Source organism: Poecilia mexicana, unplaced genomic scaffold (genome assembly GCF_051168715.1).
Source record: "Poecilia mexicana isolate PSO_F unplaced genomic scaffold, ASM5116871v1 scaffold_6, whole genome shotgun sequence".
In the NCBI taxonomy this organism is placed as follows: domain Eukaryota; kingdom Metazoa; phylum Chordata; class Actinopteri; order Cyprinodontiformes; family Poeciliidae; genus Poecilia; species Poecilia mexicana.
Genome location: NW_028263375.1, coordinates 18,321,512 through 18,348,240, shown reverse-complemented (window position 1 = coordinate 18,348,240; position 26,729 = coordinate 18,321,512). Strand labels below are relative to the sequence as shown.

At 37.9% G+C, this 26,729-nt stretch overlaps 1 protein-coding gene across 1 annotated transcript in view; it reads right to left on the bottom strand.

Moving 5' to 3' along the window:
* ldlrad3 (low density lipoprotein receptor class A domain containing 3) overlaps positions 1–11,685 on the bottom strand; it is a 100,750-nt gene extending 89,065 nt beyond the window's left edge. Inside the window, exon 1 of the mRNA XM_088006344.1 lies at positions 10,542–11,685. Within this exon, the coding sequence (XP_087862470.1) occupies positions 10,542–10,593 (52 nt within the window). The 5' untranslated portion in view covers positions 10,594–11,685. The remainder of the gene's footprint in view (positions 1–10,541) is intronic.
* Positions 11,686–26,729: the final 15,044 nt, after the last annotated feature.

Genomic DNA, 26,729 nt, shown 5'->3' with positions numbered 1-26,729 from the left:
AATTGAATTAAAAATAATTTTTAGATATTTTCCAACTCCGTTGAAATTTGTCCTTAGTTTTTGTCAACACCGTCAGAAATGAAAAGAATGTAAAAAAATCAGGCATTATTGGGGGGCACCAGAACTTCTGAGGACCCCATGACGTTGTCTTTTCTCTTCCTTTGCTAGGAGGGCTAGTTAGCTCCGGTTAGCTTAAGTTATTCTTTAGTTTTTTCTTCTGTTTTATTCCTAAGTTGTTTGTCACAACCATGATGTGTCAACTCCATAACTGACAATTTACAAAACTTTGATGAAATTTTGCTAAATAAAAGCTTAATTTTGGTATAATGTAAAGATTTCATGGACCTGACGAGCTACAATATGGCCTCCTTCAGAATAACATCATATAAATTGAGGTAGTTTGGCATTTTGTCAACTCCATCAGATGTCAACTCCGTCAGAGTTTTTCTGACTCTTTCAGTGAAATTGTTGTCAAATCTCACTTAATTGTGCAACTAATTCATTTTAATGTATTTTACATGAATTGCATTACTTCACATGTACCAAGTTTTTCATTTTACTCACTAGTTTGTCACCACCTTCAGTTCTGTGTCAACTCCATCAGATGGACTTTTTCTTGTTTTTTGTTTTAAATAATATTTATTTTATTTCTTGAGAAGCATTTGTCTGTAAATTGAGTAAAAATATCACTAATGGGGTATTTTAAAAATCATTTTAGATTTATTTTTGTCAGATGGTGATGACAAAGTTCTGGGTCAGGTCGATTAAAAATGTAATTTTTTTTTTTAATTCGCAACTGGGAGCCTGTACCTTAGCATCTTCATATTTTCTAAACATTATTTGTCATATTTGCATACATAAGGTTGAGAAATAATTTAAAAAAAAATATGGGAAAATTAAAACCCATTTTGTCCCTATTCTCAAGAATCACTGGTATGAAAATAAATAAACGGTGTGCATTTCTATGCAACCACATTATTTTTCCTGTATTTTTCATTTCCTCCCCTAAATTATTTTGAGCTTATTATTTTAATTGAATTGTGCACAGGTTGCATTTCACATTAAAGCTGAAAAAAGTCTAAATGAATAATCTTGGATGTTGTTTTTATTTGTTTGTTGTTTTTTTTCCCCTAATCACAAAAAGTTAGTTACCAATATGGGGTATAGAATTTTTATACCAAATGTAATTTACTGACAGATAAATCTGTATTTTACTACAAATGTGAGAACCAAATCCATATGAACACAGCTGTGAGATAATGATGCCACATCACAATCTCATTTAAACCCTGAAAAGAAATCCTACGATTAATATCCATGAGACACACGGATATGCTATGTTCTTGTGGGAAAGGGAATTTCAGTGCAGTCTGTAAATTTCACACTCCGCAGCTCCTCAATTATGATTGTGAGGCTCCATTCACCAAAGGGCTTGTTTCATGTGCCAGTAGTGCTTGATTGTTAGTCTTTGGGTTAGAATCTGTCCCAGACCTATGAACAATCAGAATTAGTGGTTGTGCATTAAAGCAGAAAAAGAATGCTGCAGTATTGATACGGATTATTCTAATCCTTCCGATGAATGCATCCACACAGGTAGCGTTCACTGATAGACTGGTTTTAGAAACTTGCATCTCATTATGCTAACCTAAGCGAAAGAATGAATTTGGACCAATCAATATGGTGATTAAAGTGCCTTAGGTATATCAGGAGCACAAAACAACCATGCATGAGGCTAAAGGTTTATTCACACAAAGATTTAGTTCTGCATAATTACCTCCACGGGGATTGTAGTTGATGTGTGTAATCTTCCAATATATGGATACAATAAAGACTGCAAAAGTATACTAAAGCAGAAAAGCAAACATGATATTAATGCAGCGTGTTGACTTTTTCCTATACTTCTTTTTGAGGCTTAGGAGGAAAATCCACTGACTGACAAAGTCACTAGTTTTAGATTTTATAGGGACATTTTTTAAGTTATGGTATAAATGCTTTATAAATCCATTTTAAGTTCATAATTAGAGATTTCCTTAATCGGCTACGATACAAGCACTACTTAAAAATGGGCAACTCTGGCTGTTTTTCAACTAAATCCACATAAACTCATCAATAAAAAAATGGCTTCACAGTATTTACATAAATATTCCAAATAAATTGTTATAAAATCATCTAAATTCATTTAAGCTGGAGATAGGCATCAGCAACGACCCCAATGGGACAAGTGTGTAAGAAAATGGATGGCTGGATGGGTGGAGTTAAATTCATTTATATAAAGCATAAAACCAATAATTATTCATATTGCTGCAATATCATAGCATCTATAGCATGTATTTGGTTATTATTTTAATTCTATAATATTAGACAGATATGGGCTCAGAATTTACCATAAACAACATTGCATGTGTCCAGGCTGGTGGTGGAGTGATGGTGTAGAGGATCATTTTTGGCATGCTATTGGTCCCTCAGTATCAAATAAGCATCAAATACAACAACCTGCCTAAGTTTGTTGATGACCATGTCCATATCCCTTCATGCCTCCTACCGCTCTTCTGATAGCTACGTCCAAAAGGAAACAGTACCATGGCAAAAAAGCTCCAGTCATTTTCAACTGGTTTACTGTTCTCTGTCTTAACTGGTCTTCAGTCCCACAGAGTTCCTTTGGGATGTGGTGAAATACAAGATCTGCATCATAGATAGTGGAGATGACAAACTTGTAACAACTGTGTGATGGACATGTGGCAGTACGGACCAAAACCGCTGAAGAATATTTCAAATGTCTTGATCAGTCTGTGGCATGAAAAAAATGAGTCAACCTTTAAGGCAAACGGATATCCAATCCAGCACTAGTTAGGCGTACCCAGTAAAGTGACCATTACATTTCTGATGTAAGTCAGAGTAATCTTGCAATACTTTAATACTGGATTCAAAATTACTAAGTGTATCAGAAAAACTGTAAGACATTTTTCCTAGTTTATATGTCATAGTCCATTGGAGGAAAAAGTGAGATTGGAAAAAAATCTACTAAGATAAGAAATCAGAGTTCAGTAGTAGCTCGCATCTTTAATGATAGCAATCTCAGAATCATAAGGAGAAAAGGTTAAAGTCAAGAAAAAAAAATTCAGAGATGTATACCACACATAGTTTCCCTCTAGTCTACAAACAAACAAAGGATCAGCAGTCCTGATGTTATCTCTAATCCTCTATGGGTTTTTGTTGACCTTTAAGGTAGGTGTTTGTTTGGTTTGACAGAGGAATGCTGAAATTTCTGACTAAAATAGCCTGCCAGTGTCCACACTGGCTGACATGCTGGCTGTGAGACACAGGACAGCAAATGACTGCTAATCACGAGGGACAGAAGGGGAGCCAGCTGTCACCATTCCAGCCTCCATTCCCTTTCTGACAGCAGGCAAAGCAACACAGGGGAGTCATACAGCAGATCCCTTTCGTTCCCGATGGGTCACCTTAGATGAATATATAAAGTTAGGAAGGTCATCCAGCGGAGTGAAGCAGAAGCTGTTCAGGCCTTGCTGAAAGAGTTGGCAGCCTTCTTTTTTTTTTTTATCAAATAAGAAAAAAATCACAACATCAAGGTTAATGTAATTTGCAGTTTCAAACAAAAGTGCAATAGGGCAGTGACATACTGCAACTGTACTTCTGTTGTAGATTCTGCTACTGATTTGTGCTCTAGTTTTTTTTTTTAATATCACTTTAGGGAGAAAGGTTGTTCTTTTAATGCATTAAGCTCTAAGACATCCTCTATACCCAACTAGGTATTTGTTTTCTTTTCTTGTTCAATCTAGCTGTTGTTGCTTGGTCAAAAAAGTAAAAAAAAATAAATAAAAAAATAACAGAATGCATGGCATAATATAATAATTACATATATAAAAAAGTTGTCATTGTCTTGCCTTCAAAATTAATCTGGAAGCGAAGCAGGCTTGGGGAAAATTTAATCAACAATTCCTATGTAAAGAGCTCAGAGAGCCAGCTCACAAACATTTTTTTCTAACAAATGCAACAGTATGACGTCTCTGGTGGCGTCTGCTTTCTTCACAGACATGAGCAGAATGTGTTTCATGATGCTAGAAGGCTTGTAGTATCTTTTTTTTTGCATTCAAGAAAGGGATAAAGCTCTAATTGCATGCATCAAAAATTATAATGAATTTAAACTTAGTCTGTATCAGGTGGTCTCACTATAGAGCTGCACACAAGTTTTTACAAGAAAAAAAAACTTGTGTGAGGGGTGTGACAGGGCACACAGTGCAAGAATAAGCAGACACATCGCTGACTGGACACTGCACTTTGCCAGTGAACTATGAGGAATGTCACAAAGTTATGTGTGCACAAAAAGTATACTTTAGTTCACGTCTTCAAATGCAACATTTGGAAGGCTGCTGCACCCATTTGTATATCGCAGCTTTAGTAATTAAGAAAATAAGGATAAAAATGATTTATGGACACTGAAATTCCCCTAAATAACGATGTGTAACAAGTAGGGGTTTTTCGAGACCTCTTGGCAGAATATCACAAGTAGTCTCTTGTGATATTAAAATGTTTTACTACATTTCATCCACATGATGTTTGTCTCAAGCAGCATTATCTAACTGGTGTGTTAGTATACATTTTGGTAAAATTATGGATACAAAAGTAAGTCCGTCAAGCTTTACACTCTGTTGTATCCGTATTTCAGACTCTTAATTTGAAGAAAGAAAGAAAGTAGTAGTTAGGTTGTCTTATTCTGTTGTTGCAGCTGACAAGTAAAACCTGCCGACTGGACTCACTGACAACAGCCTTGAAGGAGCTGCTGCCATTTTCATAAATGTAACAAAGTGGTGATGAAGTTGGTGTAAAATACATAGCCTAGAGTCGTAAAGGAAATGTATTTTCATTGTTTTTAAATGAATATAGAATGCATTCAATCGTCCTGCATTCAAATAGTGAAACTAATTAAATTGGATTCTATAACTGACATATTTTTTTTTCAAAGTTTTGTTAAGCATAAGACCTGCCTTACTTTGAGACTGCATGTATGAAAAGTGCAATTTAAAGGTCAAACCTTGAATGAATTATTCTTTCTGCACTAAGTCATTCTTTAAAACAAATTTAGTGATTTGTTAATCTTTTGCTAACTTGTGAAAACAAAAAATAGGTCATCTAGTTTGATGAATTATGTTGTCCAAATATTGTCTTATTCACAACAACCTGATACTTTGTATCACTGCTTCTCATGGGTTAACTGTATTACTGTACGTCTACCTGACAATACTGAAAAATAAATAATGCCTAACCCTGTGACAGCTTGTACATTAAAAACATATTCCTTGCAGTCAAGGAATATGCTTGACTGCAACAAAAGTTACCACATCTTGTCAGCATGGAGTACGCTCCTGGGTTGTTATAATTCTTTTATTTATATAACAACAACAAAAGAAAATCAACAATTGTGCATGCAAGTATGTAAACTGACATTGCATATTCTTTGGTCCACAAAACGTTAAAAAGTTTTAGGATGAATGTGCTTTAGACAAGTCAGTGGAAGTGTGATGAAGGCTCAAAAGACATAACACACCAGTACCAGACAATAAACAGCAGAATAACGAAACAATAAAGAACTGAGAAAACCTATCCATTACCTTATAGTATATTAAAAAAGATCAGTTCAAAACCAATCAATACTGAGCTATACTCAAAACCTTTCCCCACTTCATTTCACCCCCTTGTTTCTGCTGTCTACTTCGATCCATTTACACTGGAGTTCATAAAATATTTCACACCATGATTTATTGATCAGACAAGCACAGAGACTGGTCAGAACACATACGATATAATCTTATACAGCCAACTCTATAAAGTCCAACAGCACACCAACACTGTATTGGTGAAACCCATTAAACAAATAGAGGGGTATTGTTAGACTTTGAAATGATGAGGTAAGAATCACATTAATAGCTGTCAAAGCTGCTCTGTCACTGGGCTCTGAAACGTGACTCCAGTCATGAGGCTTTGTTTAACGACTATGGGAACCAGAACCACGTTCAATCTCAGGCCATCTCAGAGCCATTTAACCATAGCTGGAAAATCCCCCCCAAAAAACCACGGCGGACACTGTGAAAACATGCCTTCACCTCTCCTTTCTGCTCCAACGACATGCAAACATAAGCACAAACACACAACACTGATTGAGTCAGGTGGCTTGTTTCAGCAAAGCCACTGTGCAGAAATACAAAGAACAATGAGCAGAGCGAGAATGTAATTATTTTATCCAGTCCACTGAATGACCCCAATACCCCGTGCCGGGGACAATGTGAAAGTATTCAAATCACCTGGCTTATGTGTGCAAAGTTTCTAAAATGTAGGACACGTTCATACACGGCAATGCCGTAAACTAAGCACACACTCCATATGCTGCGTAACTACAAAATTTAAAAGTCATTGTCAAGATGGAAAAATAAATACAGCCAAAATAATGTTCTGTTTGCCATCTGTGCAAATGCCACAATGGTGTTTAACATCCTAATGAATGCCGCCTATTATTTACAGCAGTCACTTTCTTTTAATTTATGACCCAAATGTTCAACTAGCACACACTGGGTGGCAAAAATGTATTAGACGCAGACCTGGTGTTATTGGTGCATGACTATAATGAAAAGCGCCACAAGATAATACTGTTGGCTGTTAACAGCTGTGCAGATTTCTAACTTCCAAATTGACCTGAATGACAGAGCAACACATGCGATCAAACACAATATGTGGCTTATGTCCTTACCTTACCATTGATTTACTACCACAACTACTGTTCAACATTACTAAAGCACGCAGCATTGAAGGACAATGCTACCATAATCCCATTAAGAAGAAAATTCTAATTTTAGTGAGTCCTTATGGAAAATGCTGGTGCCAACACTGAAAATACAAGTCCAGGTTTTGACACAAAAAGCAATCAAGAGTGTATTTAACCCAACGGGACATGAAGGAGACATTTTAAAGAAAAAAAATGTGTTTCAAATGATTGAAGTTTAACATAGGAACTGTAATGATCACCTTTTATTATTGTAAATTTTGATTTGAAAATTAAAAATGTATTAAGTGGTCAGTGTGTTATTAACAGAACAAGGACACTGCTCCAGAGCTATAAGGCAGTAACATCAATATGACCTTCATCAGAACCTATTAGCTTAACTGTCAGTTAAGGTTCATATGCAGCTCATTTGGCAAAGGACATGAGGACCCAGTGGGTCAGGATACACTGGCAAGAGAGGCTAAAACTCTCTCCGTCTTTTTGTTTATTTATGCCTAATATGGCATGTGCACTAATATGGAGTTACATCAATACTAAACTAAGTTAAATTATTAACATTTTTATTACATTTTCCCAATCTGTCAAAATTTGATCTTAAGCATGAGCCGTTAAACTTCTCATGCAGCAATCTCCATTTTCCAGACTACAAATAGCTTTTTCTCATGCTGATGCACATGAGTCACTAACTGAGTTTCCATTGACCATGTAATTTCTCAATTTGGCATTCTGAAAAGAAATTTGCTTAATGAAAACACTCCAATTCAGAAAAAAAAAAAAAAAAAAAACTGTAGTTTTTTTGCTAAAAAGTGAGGTGGTTTCTTTGGCTTTATCAGAATTGGTTTATTTAGTAAAACTGCAATGAAATCGCTATTCTAGCATCACATGAGTCACATAACGAACAACCAGATGTTTCAAACGGCGCAAACTACAAAGAAGAAGATAAGTTGGAGGACTGCAGTGTGGCATGTTTATTAATGACTCTTCATGTGAACAAACTTATTCACATGTGATTTTATTTGCATTTGGCAAATGGAATTGAATGGTTCAAAACTGCAAGAATACATGTTGAGGTTAGTGAACAGTACAGTTAGTATGTCTCCACACCCTATTTGCCAAGGAGATGAATATAAATGACTTTGTATGTAGACTCATGTCTGACACTTTCTAAATGCATGCAACTTACAGTCCAGTGTCACTTCTACACGTTTTGTTCCTCCTCTGTTCCTTTTTTTTTTTTTAAGATCTGGAAATTTTTATTTATTTATTTATTGAGGTTTCCTCTAAGTAGAACAGATTGTGACATTATGCAAATGAGGGGTTCAGCCTGACATCCAATAACTGAGGTGCAACCAAGTGTTTCAAAAATGTAGTTCGAAGCTTTTTAGTAATGAATGAAAGGCATGGGAACAATTCAGCATCATGAGTGCCCATTATTCTCCTTCAACCGCTCTCGCACTGCAATAAAGCAAGCGCTGGGCTTAATCCTTTCAAAAGGAAAAATATACAAACATTTGAATTGTTTCCTTGTGTTTTTTTAAACAACACAACACAAATAATTTTGAATGGAACAACTGTGCTTTTTATTTTTCCACATTAACCATAATTCCAAGATAAAATGCACTTTTGAGGCTGCAGCCACCTGCTCTATCACCTGAACCGCTGCTGTAAATTGTAAGGTGAAATCTAAACCATACTTCTAAAAGGATCCTCTTTTCGTGATATGGAAGCTATACATGCAATCTAATTTGTGGTGAGACAAAATAAAGATTGTGATTTTTGACAATAAACATTTCAAGATGACTCTGTGTTAAAGAATGAATATAATGTGGGTTAGCCCCTCATGCCTGCTGTTAAGTAAAGGGGGGATTTGTGATGCGTGGGCCTGTTTCTTCTTCATAGCCATGTGAACTTTGTTTGACATCACAAACTTATAAACATTCAAGAACATTTTAACTGTTAAAAACAATAGACTACAACAATGGGTTTATATTGAATCTTTCTGAAGGATAGTGATCCAAAGCACATGGCAAAAAAAGCTCACCAGATACAAAATCAGCCTTCTTCCAGGACCAAGATCTAAAAACCAATGCGAAACCTCTACGGTGAGTTGAAGAGAGGAAAGAATTAGATACGAACCAGAACTCCAAATATTCCTCTGGCTTTGTGAAATGCAGTAGAATAAGACCAAAGTCCTGTCCTGATTGTAAAAGGCAGCTGTACTGTTCCATCAACAGCAGGACTGTGTCCATTTTGTTAAAAACTGTTATTTCCTAGAGTGGAAAATATGTCCTGCACTGTATATCCTAAATGTATAAACTCTTTGCATCCATTCATATAAACAGATGACCTAGTGACGTGGTTCTCACACTGTGGGAGATCTTGAGCTGTCTTTAGTGGCACCCAGAAACAATTTGGGCTGAATTGTTTGCAGCATTAATACAAACAAACCGTGGAGTAGAACTAATAGATTGTGACATGTAAAAAGACCAATTGCGCAAGCACATTGATCTTCACTTTGTTGGAAACTTCATAAAAGAGAAGTGCATAGAGAATGTTTCTAGAACTTCATGTACATGGACAACAGTGAACCAGTAACAAGTGTTTGTGCCTTATGCTGTGTTTCATTTACATCTGCACTCAGAACTTGGATTTAGAAGTGGCTTCATTCCAACTTCCAGGCATAAGGATGAAAACCAGTTATTTTTACTAATTGCTGCATATAGAACTTCAGTCATCAGGCTAACCACTATAATCAATGAAAAATAGTAAAGTATTTCTCTGCTATAGCACCACGGTCTTTAAAGGGTTTTTTTTAGCACTGCCTAAGTACTGGCATTTGTTTAATTTCTCTTATTGAATAAGAATTTGTCCTGTGAGAAAAACGGTGAACTCAAAATGATGATATTCTGCTGAGTCTCAGAAACTCTTAGTACGGGTGATATTGTTACTCTTGCTGTTTGAACTATTTCTATGCATCCGGTTCGGTGTGATAATCAATAAATGCTGTGTTTAAGTTTTAACATTTTCAGTTTACACATTGTGTGTTTTAGAAGCAGTTTCACTACTGAAAGTATTAATGTCTTCGATAAACAGCAGTTTTGATAATGGTTACGTTTTAGTTTCAGGTTAGTATTGGTTTTGCGGTAAATTTATTGTGGCTTTACACCACAAAAAAAAAAAAAAAAAAAAAAAAGAATATGTAAACACAAAACATAAAAATCAACACAAAATATGGCTGAGAATTACAAATAGCTTTTTGCACTTGAAATTCCAACTTTACAAAACGTCTAACTTTAAAATATAGAATTCAAAGTATAAATGAGAAGCAAAATTAAAGACATCAAATTAATTCATTTTAAAATGCCTGTGGTTATTATGGTGACACTGCCATGAATTTGTACTTGCTACAAGACCTATAGCCTATAGGTAGTCTCGTCAACAACAAGCTAATGTTTGTAAACAGAGCAAAAGGAAATTGGAGACTAACACATATAACTATGATGCAGGCAAGCTGTGGAGACTCTCAATATGTTGCCAGACATAATAAGACGTCACTTCACTTGTTTTACCATCTTTTTGATGGGTTTCAGTTTGAAGAAACGCTATCTTTTAAGTTCAAGCCAACTTGTCAGAAGACAAAAGCAGCAGCTCCCTGGAGCAGATTTGTCCTCTTCCCACCCGCACTGATGCGTGTCTGCGCCGTGACAACGACCTCAGCTCCTCTGAGCGCTTAAACAAAACTTACCAGCAGTTCTCGAGCCTGACCCCGAACCAAGCAGAAGGTACCAGATCCACATCGTATGGTCGCTCTTTTCTCACCCGTCGTTGGCCTGGTTTTGTTGTCCTGCCCCGCGACGGGGCCAGACTCCGGGGACAAAAAAAAAGAAAAAATAAATAAATAAAACACACAAACTTCTCCGATGCTGAAACTCCTCTAAAGTTGGACTTTTGTAGCTTCCGACGGAACGATGAGCGCGTTTAGTTCGGTAGGAGTCGGATCGCGTTAGCAGAGTGGCACCGAGCCCGGTTTGTGGAGACTGGGAGGAGAGAAGCTCACAAGACGGAGCTGAAGGGGCTTCGGGGTGGCGGGCAGGCTGGCTCTGCCGTCGGTCGGTGCTGAGAGGGAGGCGGAGCCGGAGGCAAAGTACTGGAGAGCATAGGTCGACTTGTCCGGGTCAGCGGATCTCAAACTGAGGACTGAGGACTGCTAACCCCCGCAAAATGAATGAATGGCTGAATGAATAAACTCATTAATAAACTTTAACCTGCAGACTGCTTAGGGGGGGAAACATAAAACGCTCACAATCTTTCACTTTTCTGAAATCTGGCTTCCATTAAAGCATTTAAACCCATCATTATAGCCACCCGCCTAATATTGTGTCGCTCTCCCTACATGGGAAAACAGCCCTGACCTGTCAATGCACTAAAATGTTAGCACTTTGTGAAGTACAACCCAAAGATGCTCGATTGGGTTGAGTTCTAGAGCTTGTTCTACACATTACAATATTTTTAGGCATTTTTGATCATTTCATGAAAGGTTGTGGCTATATGTTCTGTAACAATGCTTTGAAAGGTGGGATGTGTGCCACAATAAAAAAAATAAAAAACATAAAAATGGATGTGGGGACCTTTCCAACATACTGCCTCTGCTGCCTTGACTTGTTCCTGGTACCATGTGTTTTCCAGACAAGTTGTGTGCATCCAGCTGTCTGTGTGAAAGAAGCTTTTTTTCCCCCCTTCCTCTATGGTCCAGTTTTGATACACGTGTTCTCTTGGAGGTGGACAGGGGTCAGCATTGATAGCCTCACTGGTCAATAACTCTGAAACCTTTATGTCAGAATCATCAATTATTTGTTCAATACCAGCTTCCTTTCCTGCCATGTGTCACTTGGACAAGATACTCAATGCAAAGTTCTCTTCTTTTAAGAGGAATATAATACTTGTGTCTAATTTAAATTAATACTCTTACAGGTGAAATTGTCATTTCACTTTTCATATGTTATGTTTTATGTTGTGGATTTATGTTTTCTAACTTCTGATTTACAGTAAATGTATCAGGGATGATAAAAGTCCAAGCTGACCTGAACTTGCTTGTCTTTCTTCTACACACATAGGGGGTAGTTGTCAATAAAGAACTCATGCAGTGCATTATATCAATCAATCAAATTTTATTTGTGTAGCACATTTCAGCAGCAAGGCATTTCAAAGTGCTTTACATAATTAAAATAAAAACAGCACGTGACATTGAATAAACAGTGAGAAAGAGAAATAGATAAAAAAAAGATAAAAAAAGATAAAAACATATATGTTCCCTTAAGGCTGTAAAAAGATGAGTGAGTGCAAGCAAACACCAGCACATGTGTAAGAAATGAATATGAGTTTTAAAAGTCTTTATAACCATGGAACCTTCACATTTTTTATTGTCTTAACCATAAACAACCACATATTTTAGTTGGATTTTATATGATAGACAAATGCTAGGTATAAAATCATAATGTGAAGCAGAGGATAAAAACTATATACTAATCCTCGTTTTTAATCAAATGTTTTGTACATTTTTTTGTAAGTAAAACTATGAAAACTGCTGTATACACTTATTCTCAGATACGCCTAAATGCAATCCAATGCAAGATATGTTAGACACCATTACTTAATATAACTAAAACAGAGAAACATGACTGACAGGTCAGAGGTAGATTGAAACCATGGTTACATCTTTGCACCAAAGACTATGGCATAACTGCAAGACTTCCAAAGACATGGATGTGTATGTAAACTGACAGGCCAGTGTGTATAAATCAGAGAAGCAGGCAAGAGGCCCATGGTAATTTATTCCTTAATTCACTCCTCAAATTTGATCTTCATGGAAGAGTGGCGAGAAGAAAGTCATTTATTAAAAAAAAAAAAGAAAAGAAAAAAAAGCACAAGACGTCCTTTTTGCATTTGACAACAAATCATGTAGGGAACACAGCAAACATGCTGAACAAGGTGCGATACTCACAACCCTGAATATAATATCTCCATTGTGGAACAGGGTGTAAGGAGTAACACATGATGTGGAGATAGCTTGTTGTTTTGGAATATTGAGGAGCTATGGGTCAGAGTTGAGAAGAAGAGCGTACACAGACGTGAAGAATACCCTGTCCTCAATGGAGATAGCCAGCATAACCCCATTTAAAATCCCAGAACAGTAAAATAAAGTTTGGGGTGTAGAGTGACAAAATGTGGAAATCTCCTAGAACCATGAACACTTTAACAAGGCACTGTGTATACAAGATAGAAGGTAGGGAAAGGAAGCATTCCAAAGCTTTACATTTATGTTTAAATGTAATTTAGGTTGAACCCGATCGCAGAAAGTCAGGGGGAGGAACAGAAAAACGAGAGGATTCACCTATCAGGCCCCTCTCCTCTTTATCGTACAACTGCAGCTGTGTGCAGACACACAACCTTGCTTCAAACAAACCCTGCTCCTTTTGACAGCATGCTAACCTGGAGGCATGTGATTGGGATGAGTCCCAATATCTAACTCCTTTAGCTCACTTTATATTCCTTCGCAGGCTGCGCTATCAAGCCAAAGTCTTGTGCAGGCTCACACTCTGAAGGAAGGGTCTTGGCACGTCAGCCTAATCTGTCAAAACTTTGTCAAAGATCCCAGTTTGATAGCTTCTGCAATGGCCCCATTGTCCTCCACTCCCCCCATTGCTGCCTGCAGGGCCTTATGTATTATCGTGTTCTTATTATGTTACAGTGAGTGCTGATGGGAGATGAGTGAGTGCAAGCACACAGAGTAACCACTCTTGTCTACAGTTTGCAGTTGGCAGACATTAATTTTTCAGTGATTACCAGAGTTAACAAAGGCAGACACAAGTCTCCTTAACACAAATCCCGGATAGAATCATCCACTAGTCTAACTGAATGCTTGTTGAGGAGGAAGAAGATTTGTCAGTCAGCGTTGAATGGATTTTATTCTGCTCCCCTGGAGTTATCATCAATGTTAATGCTGAGCTGTCTCCCAAATTACACAGCCTGATCCAGTAACCAGAACAGAATAATCTTTTTATTTTATAATTTTTTTTGTGGGGGCTGGTGAAAAAGGACTAAAAGCAGAAATGTGCTTGAATGCATTCCTGATTGACATTGTGTTCCACTAATGCCCATCAAATAGCTTAGGACATCTATAAACAGCACGGACCTAATTAGCTACTGGCCAACAAATGGACTCATTAAGAGACATTAAGCTCTAATATGCTGGCTGTTATTGAGTTAATCGCTGAAGAAACCCAATTAGAGGCCGAATTTGAAGAATGGCTCTGAGGTAGTGCTACAATCTGATTGGCAAAAAAGGCAGAGGAACCTGGGATGGCTTTGCCTGCGGGCGAGTGGCGGCGCAGAGAGAAAGATTCAGCCTCAGATTAAGCGGGAGGTACGAGAATGTGTACAGGAGCAACACAAAAGAAAGCCTTCCTGGGTGTGTGCATGTGTTGAAATAGAGAAAGACAAGGGCTTTTTCAGAAAGGCAGGGAAAAAGATGAATATACTAGGATGCAAAAAAGTGTGATGAAGAAGGTGAAAAAGAAGGGGGAAAAAACTGGAAAAAAAGAAATCACCCTTTGATATGAGATAACAAGTCAGAGAAGGAAGGTGCTTACCCAGAATTCCCCCACCTTACTAAAGAATAAATTGCATGCTTCAGACTACGAGTGAAAGCAAAGATATTCAAATTTCAGCAAAAAAAAAAACAACGAGAAAAAGCTGAAATCCCTGTCACTCAAAAATTTGATAACAATATATCAGACTATCTAAGCGAAATGTGGGCTGGGGAGGAAGAGGGGGAAAATAGCTTTTGTGCTCTTAAGGATGACATGTCCTTGTCATAGCAGACAGCTATCGAGGTAGTTGTGAAATGCCAAGGCCCCTCGAGGACTGTCACACACAGGTTCACTCTCCGCTGAGAGCCTGTTGACATTCGTTGTACCTTTTTAATAACCAGTGCACCAGTGTGAAGCATGTTGTTGTTTGTGAGTGAGTGCATGGTTCTGAAACGGCAGTATGACAGGAGACAGGACCCATCATGTTACAAGGCTGTGATGAATTCTGTAGCATTCTCAGCTTTGCCCTTCAAGAATCCGATTAAAATGTTGAAGAGTCTGAAACAGTCCATTTGTAGCTATTCCTGAGCAACACTGCACATAAATGTTTGCATATTTGCCAACCGTTTTAAGAACCTTTGTGCCTTATGGGGACCAAAACCAGGTCCTTACATTGTGGTCTCCCTTGTTTAGGTTTAGGTGTCACGTTTAGAGGTAAGCTGGGAATTAGGTTTTAGTTAAGGTTGGGGGGTTAATACTGGGAAAATGTCTGGGTTAGGCATAAATGTAGATATTGAAATGAATTAAAGTCAATGCAAAGTCCTAATATGGGTAGAAATACAAACTTGTGTGTGTGTGTGTGTGCGTGTGTATCTGTAAGTAGCTGTCAATCTACTAGGCTCAGGCGGAACGTCTGATAAAGATTAGATATTGATCTGGGATTTCATGGAAAGACAATTGCGAAGAGTAATGCCTCGAGCATAAACAAGTACCTTTCTAATTTAATAAAATTGATACATCGTTGGTACAGCATTAGCGCAATATTACAATTTTAAAACAGTTATTAAATAAAGTGAATCCATCCCAGTGCATTTTTAGGGAAATGTAAATTGTTGATGACTTCGATTGCTATTTATTGATTGCTCATTAAACCAACACAGCAGAAAATCATTATTAATTGTTTTTGCAATTGAGTGAATAATACATAATCCTTCAAATGTAAAGATGCATACATCTGTTTTGCTGGATACAAAAAACTTTGTATCCAGAACTTCAAACTTCAATCTTGTAGCTTGAGTCCAGAACAAGCTGGAGTTAGTTAATGTTCAACAGACTCCGGTCATCCGTGATTTCATCTGTTCTCCACACAACAGGCAGACAAAAACATGAAACAGGTCTCGAAAAGTCTCAAACACTGGCCACTCTTCTGTCAGTCATGCAGGTAATTAGAAAAGCCTTAAATGATTCACCATCAAGGTTTCCTTCTTTAAATTTTGCAATTTAGAAAAAAAAAAAAACATAAGGTAAAATGATTCTCATGCAAACTTGTCACGTCACTCTAGATGATTCAATCATTGTTAGTTCAGTTTAAAATGATGGTTGATTAGGGAAAAAGATACACCAGAGGCAGCTTGTCAGACTCTAAGTGTCCTCTGGGAGCATAAATTTAGGAGCAGTGATGGCCTTTGTGGAACGTGGTTGTAGAGTACAGCCAAGAATGCAAACACATTTCCATTGTTTTGCAGGCATTGCTTCGGACCCCAGAGTATTTTTCTTTGTATAATAAAATCCTGATCTGATATCTGCATAACAAGTAAAGAGGTAAGTTCCACCGCAAACATAAACCTCCTGCACAAAGCATCACTTTGACCTAGTTGAGTCACTGAATCATATCTTTGTAGCTGCTAGATGAAGTGATAAAGAGGAACCATACAAGCTTTGTTGGATGATTTTTTTATGGACCTCTTGGCAATGTCACATGAAAAGTCACACATGAGAAAGGGAGATGCACCTTCTGGAAACCTTCCAAGACTTGCCCATCTACTTAAAACTGACTTGTTGGAAAAAAGAGAGAATAATGTGAGAAGTAGCAAAATGGTCAATTGAAAAAGAGAGAGAGAGAGACAGAGAGAGAGGAAACGAGACACTGTCAAACTGCTCCCTTCAAGCTTTTCCAGTGTAATCTGGTCGTAATCGAACATCATTTCAAATCATTTCAGTCTCTAGATGTGGAAAGCTGGAAATTCAATGAATGGTAGCTCAACACAAACGCATGCCACACCATTCAGATTTTTCTTTGTAAGCATTTTTGACAACCATGTATATCCTCTTCCTTCCTTTTGCAATCTTGCCCTACTTTGGGTTCATTTGTAACAGACAAGCTCAAGAAAATACAAGAACATGTTGCTGTGTGACTAAACGGTAAAAGTTAAACAGATATGAGTATTTTGAATGCAGTTAAATTAAAATTGCATTCAGTACAAAAAAAAAAAACTCTCAAACTCTCCTGAACACAAAAGCTATGGTAGCCATGAAAAACAAAAACCGCATTCAAAATTTAATAAAAGATAAAGAAAAAGAAGGAATTGGAATATTTCAGAAAATCAGCAACGAGGTGGAGGAAGCCAGATAAATGGGAGTGTTAAGTCTGGAAGGTCATGTAATGGAGACAGGCCAAGATGAAAAGAGGCACCATCGCTCCCAGCTGGCTTGGCCTGTTTTATAGCAATCATTTTGGCTAGTCCTACTCTGCTCATACCCACAGGCTACCTTCATTTAGGCAGCCACCAACCGTCTCAGGTGTTTTTTTTATGGGCCAAATGTGGGCCACTTTTTTCTTCCTTCCCTGTCATGACAGCACCCTGCTCTGCATTTTCCATCTGAATGCTCTAGGCTCTTTGATAGTTTTGGATAATAAAAAAAAAAGACCCAGATTTGCAGAAGAGTGAAGCTGAGAATAACCTTGAGAACAGTGCTGTGTGTGGTTGAAACATATGAGGGGTAAAAATGGGTAAGTAAAGCGCTTGCGAGAAAGTGACATGTTTGAGCTACTGAACTGTGTATTAGGAGAGAGGCTATGGTGGGCAGCCTCTAAAAGCATCGGTTCACATCGCTTTCAGCAACAAAATTAGCAAATATAGACGACTGCAAAAAGAGCTGGGAGGAAAGGGTGTGTGAAATGTCTTAGCTGAACTGAAAAGCTAGGAGTGCTGCTAAGAGATTCTGTCAATAGTGGGATGAGTGGATGACGGTGATGCTCAGGAGAGTTAAACAAGGAGGGAAATAGTGAACATTGAATCAGCTGCATAAAGTTTTCCACAAAGGCAAGAAGTGAAATCAGTGGTTGTATGTCTGGGTGCAGTTAGAGCACGCAGATTGACCGTGTGAAGAGGAAATTGGGTTAGAGGGGGTACAACTCAGCATGGTGAGGGGGTTACCAAGCAAGACCTTAATAAGCAACACCGCCACAGGGTTATAGCTCACGCCTGGCTGCTCTTGACTGTGATTGGAGCAGTGAGGAGCAGGGGATGAAGGGAGGCCAAAGTGAACCGAGCAACGGCGGTAGGGGAGCTCGCTGAGAACTGAGCCTTTGATCACAGGGTGAAGAATTACCAGCTCAATGCCTGCTGCTGCAGGGTCCCAGCCCAAGAGCACTGTGGGAAATGTTCACATTCAAATATCAGCTTCTTTCTCCAAACACTGATTAATTTATTGGCAAAATACACTCACAAACAGCACTAGACACAAACAAATCGCTTTGTTCTCCGGAGTTGCCGTGGGCGTGCTCTCATTAGAGTCACTGCTGCAGGGCAGAGGGACTTTGTTGACATGTATCGATGCAGTTCTTTGCACAGGAGCACGCTCTGTGTCAGGCTGAGCTGAAAGGGGATAGAAGTCTCCAACAGGTGGCGCTAGTTTCTGTTTGACAAATGAGCGTTAAAAAAAAGTGTTAGCCTTCTGTCACACACAGCACTTTGCACATAACCTGAAACCTTCCATTTCCATCAAACAAGAAACAAGAGCACCTTCTTTCCCATTTGCTGTTTTCCCTGTCAGCTGTGGCAGACTTCCCTTTTGGTCACAGTTCCATAAAGATTCAAATTTGCAAAGTGAATGACTAATAGTTGTCCTTTCATCTCTGCAACTCCTCTTCAGAGTTACCTGCTAATGCTCTCTCTGCTCATGCCAGTTCATATGTACAGCTATGTCTCGGTAGTTCATAGCTGTGCAATACTTGTTCATTTAGTCTGAGATTAAATTACACGCTCGACGACGAGTAATAATAATAATAATAATAATAATAATAATAATAATAATAATAATAATAATAATAATAATGAGCTGATTTCTAAAAAAGTTTGCTCTATATATTTTGTGTTAGTCTATCACACTCAATTCCAAGATAATAAAATTAAGTCTGAGGTTGTGAGAAAGTTCAAACAGCATTAGTGTTTTTAAGGCAGTGTATATACACATAAAGTGAATTGAATTCATTGTGAATGTCATAGCAGGGGCTGAGCAAAATCCACATTTTGGTGTGGCATTTAAATGCAAACTGTGATGGTGCTGGAGAGCATCTCCCCTACAGCACCTAAGGGAGATGTTGAAGAATACGCAAGTGTTCTTGAACGTAAATGAAGAACACTTACGTTGTCTTGACAGGAAGTTTACTTTGGTTAGGCTTTGTAATGCTTTCATTTTGAAGTTCACCAACCTCTCCTACTTCGATTTGAACTTCTTGAAGCTAAGATTTATGGCGTGCACACATATCACAAACTAATGACTTCACCCTGGAGGGAATTCCTTAATCATCCGCCGTATGGCAGGTTCAACACCACGAAACCTTTACACAAACACAAAAAGAAGAATTTCAACATTCCAAGCACTACATTAGGTGAAATGTAGAGCCACCCAGCCGAGAATCAAGAGGGGAAAAAAAGAAAAAAAAAACAAAGAAAAGAAGGTGTCTCAACTTGACTTTCTTAAACATTTTATTCAGTGGTTAAAAAAAAAATATTGAAAAGCAATTTGACTTATGTACAGACTCGGATCCTAGAGCTTACCCACAAAGTGCATTAACAATTTTAGTAACAGTAAAAAAGAGAGCTCCTTAACAAATCCTGCTTCCACGTTTCCGTGCCCTTTGGAGTGTGCCTGAAGTAGCCCTGTAGCTAATACAGATGTGTGTACAGGCTGCTGGGAATTTCCCACCAGTGTTTGAAGGGAGGGTATATGACTGTGGAGTTGGACGAACTATGATCATTCACAATCCTGAATAAAGGAATGAAGCACTGTTAGTAAACCAATAAATACAAAAGGCATTCAGTATATGTGTCAGATGCAGCTTTCACAAACTGGTAAAATATTTTATTATGTTTTGTTCTTTTTCTTTGAGTTAAAAATAACTAAACAAAACACGAGGGGGAGATATCATTTTTGAACTTCCTCTTTCTGTCTCGTTGCTTTGCCCCTACTCTACATCTGTGACATCTCCTGGTTAACTCCTCAGGGATTAAGGGTCGCATTTGGAGTATTACTTGAGCTCTAGAGATGTCAGTCAGCTGCTCATTCTTGTAAAACACCTGTCTCATTGCTATGGTTACAAATCATAACAAGATGATGAAACTAAAAATGTAACAACAAAAGTCCTTCAGGAAGCACAGCACCAAAACCTAGATCTTATAGAAACTTGATAAAGGAAAGCCTAAAAAAATAAAAATAAAAAATAAAAAATAATTGCAGCAGCAAGCTGCCACCTTCCAGCAGGACATACAATAATATATCATAACTTCAGGCAAATTTTAAATAATTGCCTTTGAAATTTCCATTAGGGTAAATGAGGAGCTTTTTTGTATCCCTGCTGAGATAAACAAAAAGCTTTCACAAGGAAAGGGTTCTGCATATAGTGAACTGTGACTCCAGTGCATCGCTGATAAATAGAAACTGTTATTCACTTTCCTCTGAGCTATTATGTTGGGATCTCAGCATCTGGAGATGGAAAAAAAAAAAGACTCTTACCATATTTTTACACAGTTGTTTGCTATAAAGCCCATTGTGATGGCAGAGAGAGTCCACATTTGAAGTGCGTACATGTTGGAGATGGACTTATGTAACTGTCCACAAGTGAGAGGAGGAGAGAAGAAAAATTGAATAAACCTATTTTTATGGAGCCGTACTAGCACATTCAAACTAAGGTTGTTTTTTTTTTTTGTTTTTTTTTAAGTTTTTAATCCACAGCGTATAGATTTAGGCTGTGAGACATTTAGACAGTCATTGGATCGAGACAGCTACAGCTCTCACTTTACAGTCCCACTATGCTGCAAGATTTAGCAGGGCACTCAGAGGGGCGGTAGAAATTGGAACACATTCATCTCAATACCCGGCCTGACGCCACTAATGGATGTTAGTCACTTTTGGAGAGACAACGAGATCGAAGAACAATGGGCTTCAGGCTCTTGTGGACATGAGACAAAAGCATAAATACCTTTAATCCCTTTCCGCTTCTGTGAGTATCATGCACAATTTAAGACTGAACAGCATCTGAGAGCTTTCTCAACTTTCTCACGTTTAAGTTGCCTCCCTGTACCAGACGCAGGAATTCAGTTTGTAGCACATTTAATTTCCCTTTATTCCATCTCCACAGTGTCAGTTGTGTCATAATTCACATTCCTGGGCGGCAAATGAAAATGTACAACTATTAGAGTTTGAGATGTTTCTACCCCTTTACCTCCCGCAAAATTGCCTCCAGCCCTTTAGGTTATATTTACATAATTTCAAGTTGCATGTTTGCTAGTTGCATACTGAGCTCTATGTACACATTGAAAGATATTTCCTATCCCCAGTAGTTTTCACCAGCAGGTGCAGAATCTGCCAAATGGCTTGTTTACCGATTTATTCTCTCTCTCTCCTTTTTTTAGGATTCAAAATGCTTCTCAGTTGAAACATTATTTGTTATGTTTCTTTCCACCTGTAAAGTACTTCTGTCTCTTCCTGCAGGAACATATCTCCCCTTGAGACTGCATACGCTATGCTTCATAAAGGAGAAGCAAAACCACAAAGCAAGTGATGAAAATATATATTCTGCCAATTTGCTGCTCCAGTTAAGAAGCCTAATAAAAAAAAAAATCCAAGATTTTCACTCTGCACTGAAAAAAAAGGGGCCCCAGTCTCTGAGGCAGGTGTTGAGACTTCCTAAAAAATTTAAGAACATTCTCTGAATGAAACTGTTGGAGAAGAGCCATATGAATAAATGTGTACCATTGTGGTATAAACTGTAAATGAGGGAAATGTCATAGACATAAAAGTCACTTCTTCTGAGTGATTTATGTAAACTTTACCCTTTTTTTCCGTTTTCTTTGACTTCTTTGCACAAAAAGTGAAAAACAAACAAAACCTGGAAAATAGAAAGAGAAGTATTTTCTCCTATTATGTAGAGGTCATTGACATATCTGCACATCTGCAAGGGTCTATGGTTTTTTATCACATGCAGCTACACTGAAATGCAAATTTAGATGCAAAAAGTGCAGCGTAGAAGTTAAAGATCACGCTTTAAATAAAATTCTAGACAACCATTCAAACTTACCAGTCCATTTTTCAAAAAAATATTGTTAAGAAATTCAGGTAACATCTTTTATTGAGGCTGATTCAGCATACATGAATGTCTGCATGTTCAGTTCACTCACATCTTACCATTCGTGGATCCAATTAGGATGTGATTTCAAGCTGCTTGTCATCTTGATTAAGAAGTAACCATGGGGAGTCAGCGGAAGAAACACCGAGAGGGAGGGAAATACAAGGACAGACAATGACACCGATTATCACAGAAGAACTAAATGGAAAACATCCCTTTGACAATGCTAATTTTTACTGATGCTGATGTTTGTTTAGTTACTTCTCTGAGCATTTTTAGGTCAGTTGATATTAAAACATTTCAAAATCCCTTGAAATATGTATCTACATATATATATCCATACACTTGCACAGACACACAAATATATATATATATATATTTTTTCCTTTTTTCTATTTTATTTTTTTTTTACACACACTGCATGTTAGTTACATGCTGCAGATGACAAACATACTGAAAGTCATGCTTCATTTTTATTCCACTTCATAATTATCTTGTGTTGGTCTGTCACATATTCCAGTAAAATATGCCACAGCTTGTGCTCGTAAAGTGACAAAAATGAGGAACAATTAAAGGAAGTGGGATACTATTGCGCAATACTCCTGAACTCCATGGGCCAATTGAGCTCTTGTCAAGCTTTTGTTGTTCTTTGTCTATAATCACAGTGCCATCTGTAGAAAAAAAATCTCCATGCCTGGACCAAACAAGGGAGGTGATTTGTTTTTGTGATTACAGATGGCATTTCACTGCCGTCATCATAAAAAGCCTAGAAAATTGCAACTTCTTTTTATACAAGTGACTTCTCACTAAATCTCTACGAACAATAGCCAACTGCCTACTGACGATAACACTTTTTTCTTTTTAAGCCACGATTGTGGGGAACCCTCTTTTAAATCCATGCTTCAGTAGATTCGTTAGTTCTTACAAGCTCTTAACAATAGTAAAAAAAAAGAAAAACTTCCTATCACTGAGTCACTTTTCTCAGCTTTGGGATGAAACTTTGATCATATTAACGTTCTCTAGCTCCACTAGCAGTTCAGGTTTTCTCTTAGGATTCTTCTGTGTTTCTCCTGTTGTAAGTGGATGTGAAATTTTGCTGAAAACGAGTCAGTGAAAGGTGCTTTGCCACACCAAAACAGACACAAACACGTTGCATTTAATTTAATCCTCGCACTGAATTTAAGACTAAGTTTGCATATTTTAAAGAACCATCCTTTCCTGGACAATAAATCAAACTGCCTCATTTTCGACATACAACAACAAAAAAATCCTCAGATATTCCTTTCTCCTCACCAAATACTACCCTTGATTTATCTAGGATCATTACCACTGTAACGTATCCTGTCTTTTCAAGGATGCCGTGATGAATGGAAGGCACTGATTCCAGGGCCCAATTTCAGAGAAACCTATTTGCGCGGCAGCTGGCATTTAGCTCTGCTATTTGCATGCATGTGGGTCTACAAATTCAGCATTTAATCTCGTTGCATCAGAGTAAAGAGAAACAAATAAATTGAACAGATAACGCTGAGCCCCTGGGGTAATATGACGGCCAACTCAATATAGTCAGTTGTCAAGCTGCTCTACTTATACTGTATATGTAAATGAGTTGCAGCGTCGACCAGAATACAAAAATACTCTGCTGTTTTTTGGTGGATCCTTTATTCTGACGGTGTTGAACGTTTATCTGCACTGTTATATCATATAATAAATACTAAATTTGACTAAACCTACTGTTCCTTCCATCCATCCATCCATCCATCCATCCATCCATCCATCCATCCATCCATCCATCCATCCATCCATCCATCCATCCATCCATCCATCCATCCATCCATCCATCCATCCATCCATCCATCCATCCATCCATCCATCCATCCCATTCCATTCCATTCCATTCTTGTCTGTTATATCAAATACATTACCCTCTCCAAATCACAATCAATGGCACTTGCACCCCTAACATTCAATCTTCATGGACACTCTCACTTCAGTCTGGCTAAGCTTGAGCTGTTTAGTGAAGAAAAATGGGTCAGGATTTGAGTTTCTATGTGCCAAATTGGTAGTTGCATATAACCGAACGACTTGCAGCTCTGCCGGCAGGGAAGCAGTGCTTCCATAAAGTACCGACTCATCGAAGGCAAGTGACCAGCTTGATTCTATAAACATTTATTCCTAAAGGAAAATTCCTTTTACTTCTATTACAGAGATGCAAACAACTGTTTTTGTTTTTGTTGAATTATTACCTACAATCCGAATGAAATGCATTTAAGATTGTGGATTTAATGAGAAAAATAGCTTAAGGAGTACAAAAATTGTTCAAAGGCACTGCATGCTATCGTAAAAGAATAGAAGTTATTTTAAACACTTTTAATACCAGTTGTGCAGTTCAGTATAGAAGGTGATATACTAGCAGAGTAAATTGTAATTCTGCAGCTTTTGTGGTGTGTAATAATCCACTATTAAACTGAGCTGTGAGTTTTGTAAGAACGAATCAGGGTTGAATAAAGCAGATTAACAATGCTGCATGCTGCTGCTGTATGGGATTATGGATTGATAATTATTGAATTGTGACTGTACAAAGAAAGAGGTTTTGTTTCCAAGTAAATGACTGTATATATATTTAGTTCTGATAAAAATAAAGAGCTGTGAAAAATGGATTTGGGTTAATGTGACCCTGATCACTGTAAATTCAATATAACACAATTCAACTCACTTGATGGGAATTAAATGTTGTACCTTATTCAATTTTCTCCAAAGAGTTGTCGTAGGGCCTATATTACTTTTTAAGAAGCTGTGATGTCATCTTTTCCCTCATCTGTTAACTTTATTTTTTTAGACCAGGGCATGATATAATTAGTTTTTTATTTCTTTTAGCTTATGTTATGTCATTAAGCAGCTGTTTAAATTATTCTACAAGTCCTTAAGTCGGGCATTAATCTGGAACAACAAAATAAGGTCATTACTTTATCACATAAGCAAAGTTCAGTTTGGAAAGCCTTAAGAAATTAAATACTCTCTTGAAAAATCTTTATCTGTTTTGTATATCTGTTTATGGAACCTGACATTGTTTGATTGTCAAAAACATTAAGTATGCCTGAAATAAAAGAAAGCAATAAAAAAGAAATCTATAAATGCTAAGAAACACCAGGTCTGATTTGGCATCTGACCCAATGGAAAATTGAATGAAACGTTGTGACAACGTTAAATGCATCCGGTTTGGGGAAAAATACAAATGGAAATCTTTTACTCACAAAAGCGTACCCATGATCGGGGCTCAAAGGTACAGACAAAAATTAAAGAGTAAAACTGTAATCTTGTCTGAGCTTGTTTGAGCAGCTGGCTTGTGTTAATACTTGCAGGATTTCTGGTAAATACTTCCGCGTGAATACTCACTCTCCTGTGAGTGGTGGTCCGTAGGCGGACACAGGAGCACAGCTCTGTACTTCCTGAGGTGCATGTGGACACATTAACTACAGCAGACAGAGACCTGTCATTTTACTAGTAACTTAAGCCAGTCTGCAAATTTACAAGCCTCCTCTTGATAGACTGACATAACTTTAATGTCCATCAATCACTTTAAAAAGCGTTTTTCATCCCTACACATCTTTATCCTTGTCCCTCTTTGTTTTCTGTCCCAGAGAGCTTTCTTTTCTGCTTCTCCAGTTTTAGTTTCCTGTGATAACACAATTCAAACAAACAAAAAAGAAAAAAAAAAAGCACCCCAGCGCGTTCTTGGCTAGGATTTATTTCTCCACCATTGTTTTGGTGACGCCACTATTGCAGCGCCCCTAAGCATCGCATTTAGTGCATACCCACTTTTTCCACCACTGGACGAACCGTGTGTCACGTAAAAATTGGATTGGAGCGTGAAGAGTCCGATGCAAGTGCTGTGGGGTTTGCCTTAACGGAGCAAATATTTTTCACAGCCCTGTAAACAGGAGTAAACATATTGCGATATTCGTTGTACGTTGACTGTTTAACACATGCAACTGCTGGAAAATAAATCATCGTGTCCATGACTTCATTGATCCTTCCATGCAATGTTACTTGCTTTTCACAGTGTTTACAAGCCATCCGCTGGAAATGCACAAGATAATTTAGCCTGAGCTGCTTCGATGTGTCCCACACAGCCATCTAACGAACCCAATTAAAAGAGCAGCACAAGTTGGATGGTAAAATCTACCCCCCATAAAATTGTTAATGCCACCCGTCTCATCAAACGTGGAGACATGTATCTAATCTCACTGGCAAAGGGCAGACCTTCAGGCCAGACTGCCACACCTTCCTCCCCTCAGGCCAGTCCAGAGCAATTACGATTACTACTTCACACACAGACCTGTGTCACCCACGCAATTAACAATCTCTGGAGAAGCCTGGGCAACCAGCAAGGGGCAGACTGTGTACACAGCATGAATAATGAGAGGAATGACGAAGGATCGAAGAGGGAAAGGAAAACATCACACCAGGTTGCCAGGCTTTGGTGCACTAAATGCTCTCAGGTCTTTAAGATTTTAAAGCCACATTTCCGAGCCCATATACCACTTTCACACCGCAATTTAAACATAATGCATTTCAGTTTTAAAGATCCTTTGTGTGTTGACATTTTGCAAAGCGAGCCTGCAAATGCGATCATTTTCCTCCCACTCTACATTCTGCATTCATCCTTGTTGCGAGGATTATTCATCACAGCTGTGACACGGGGAGCGTAATGTGT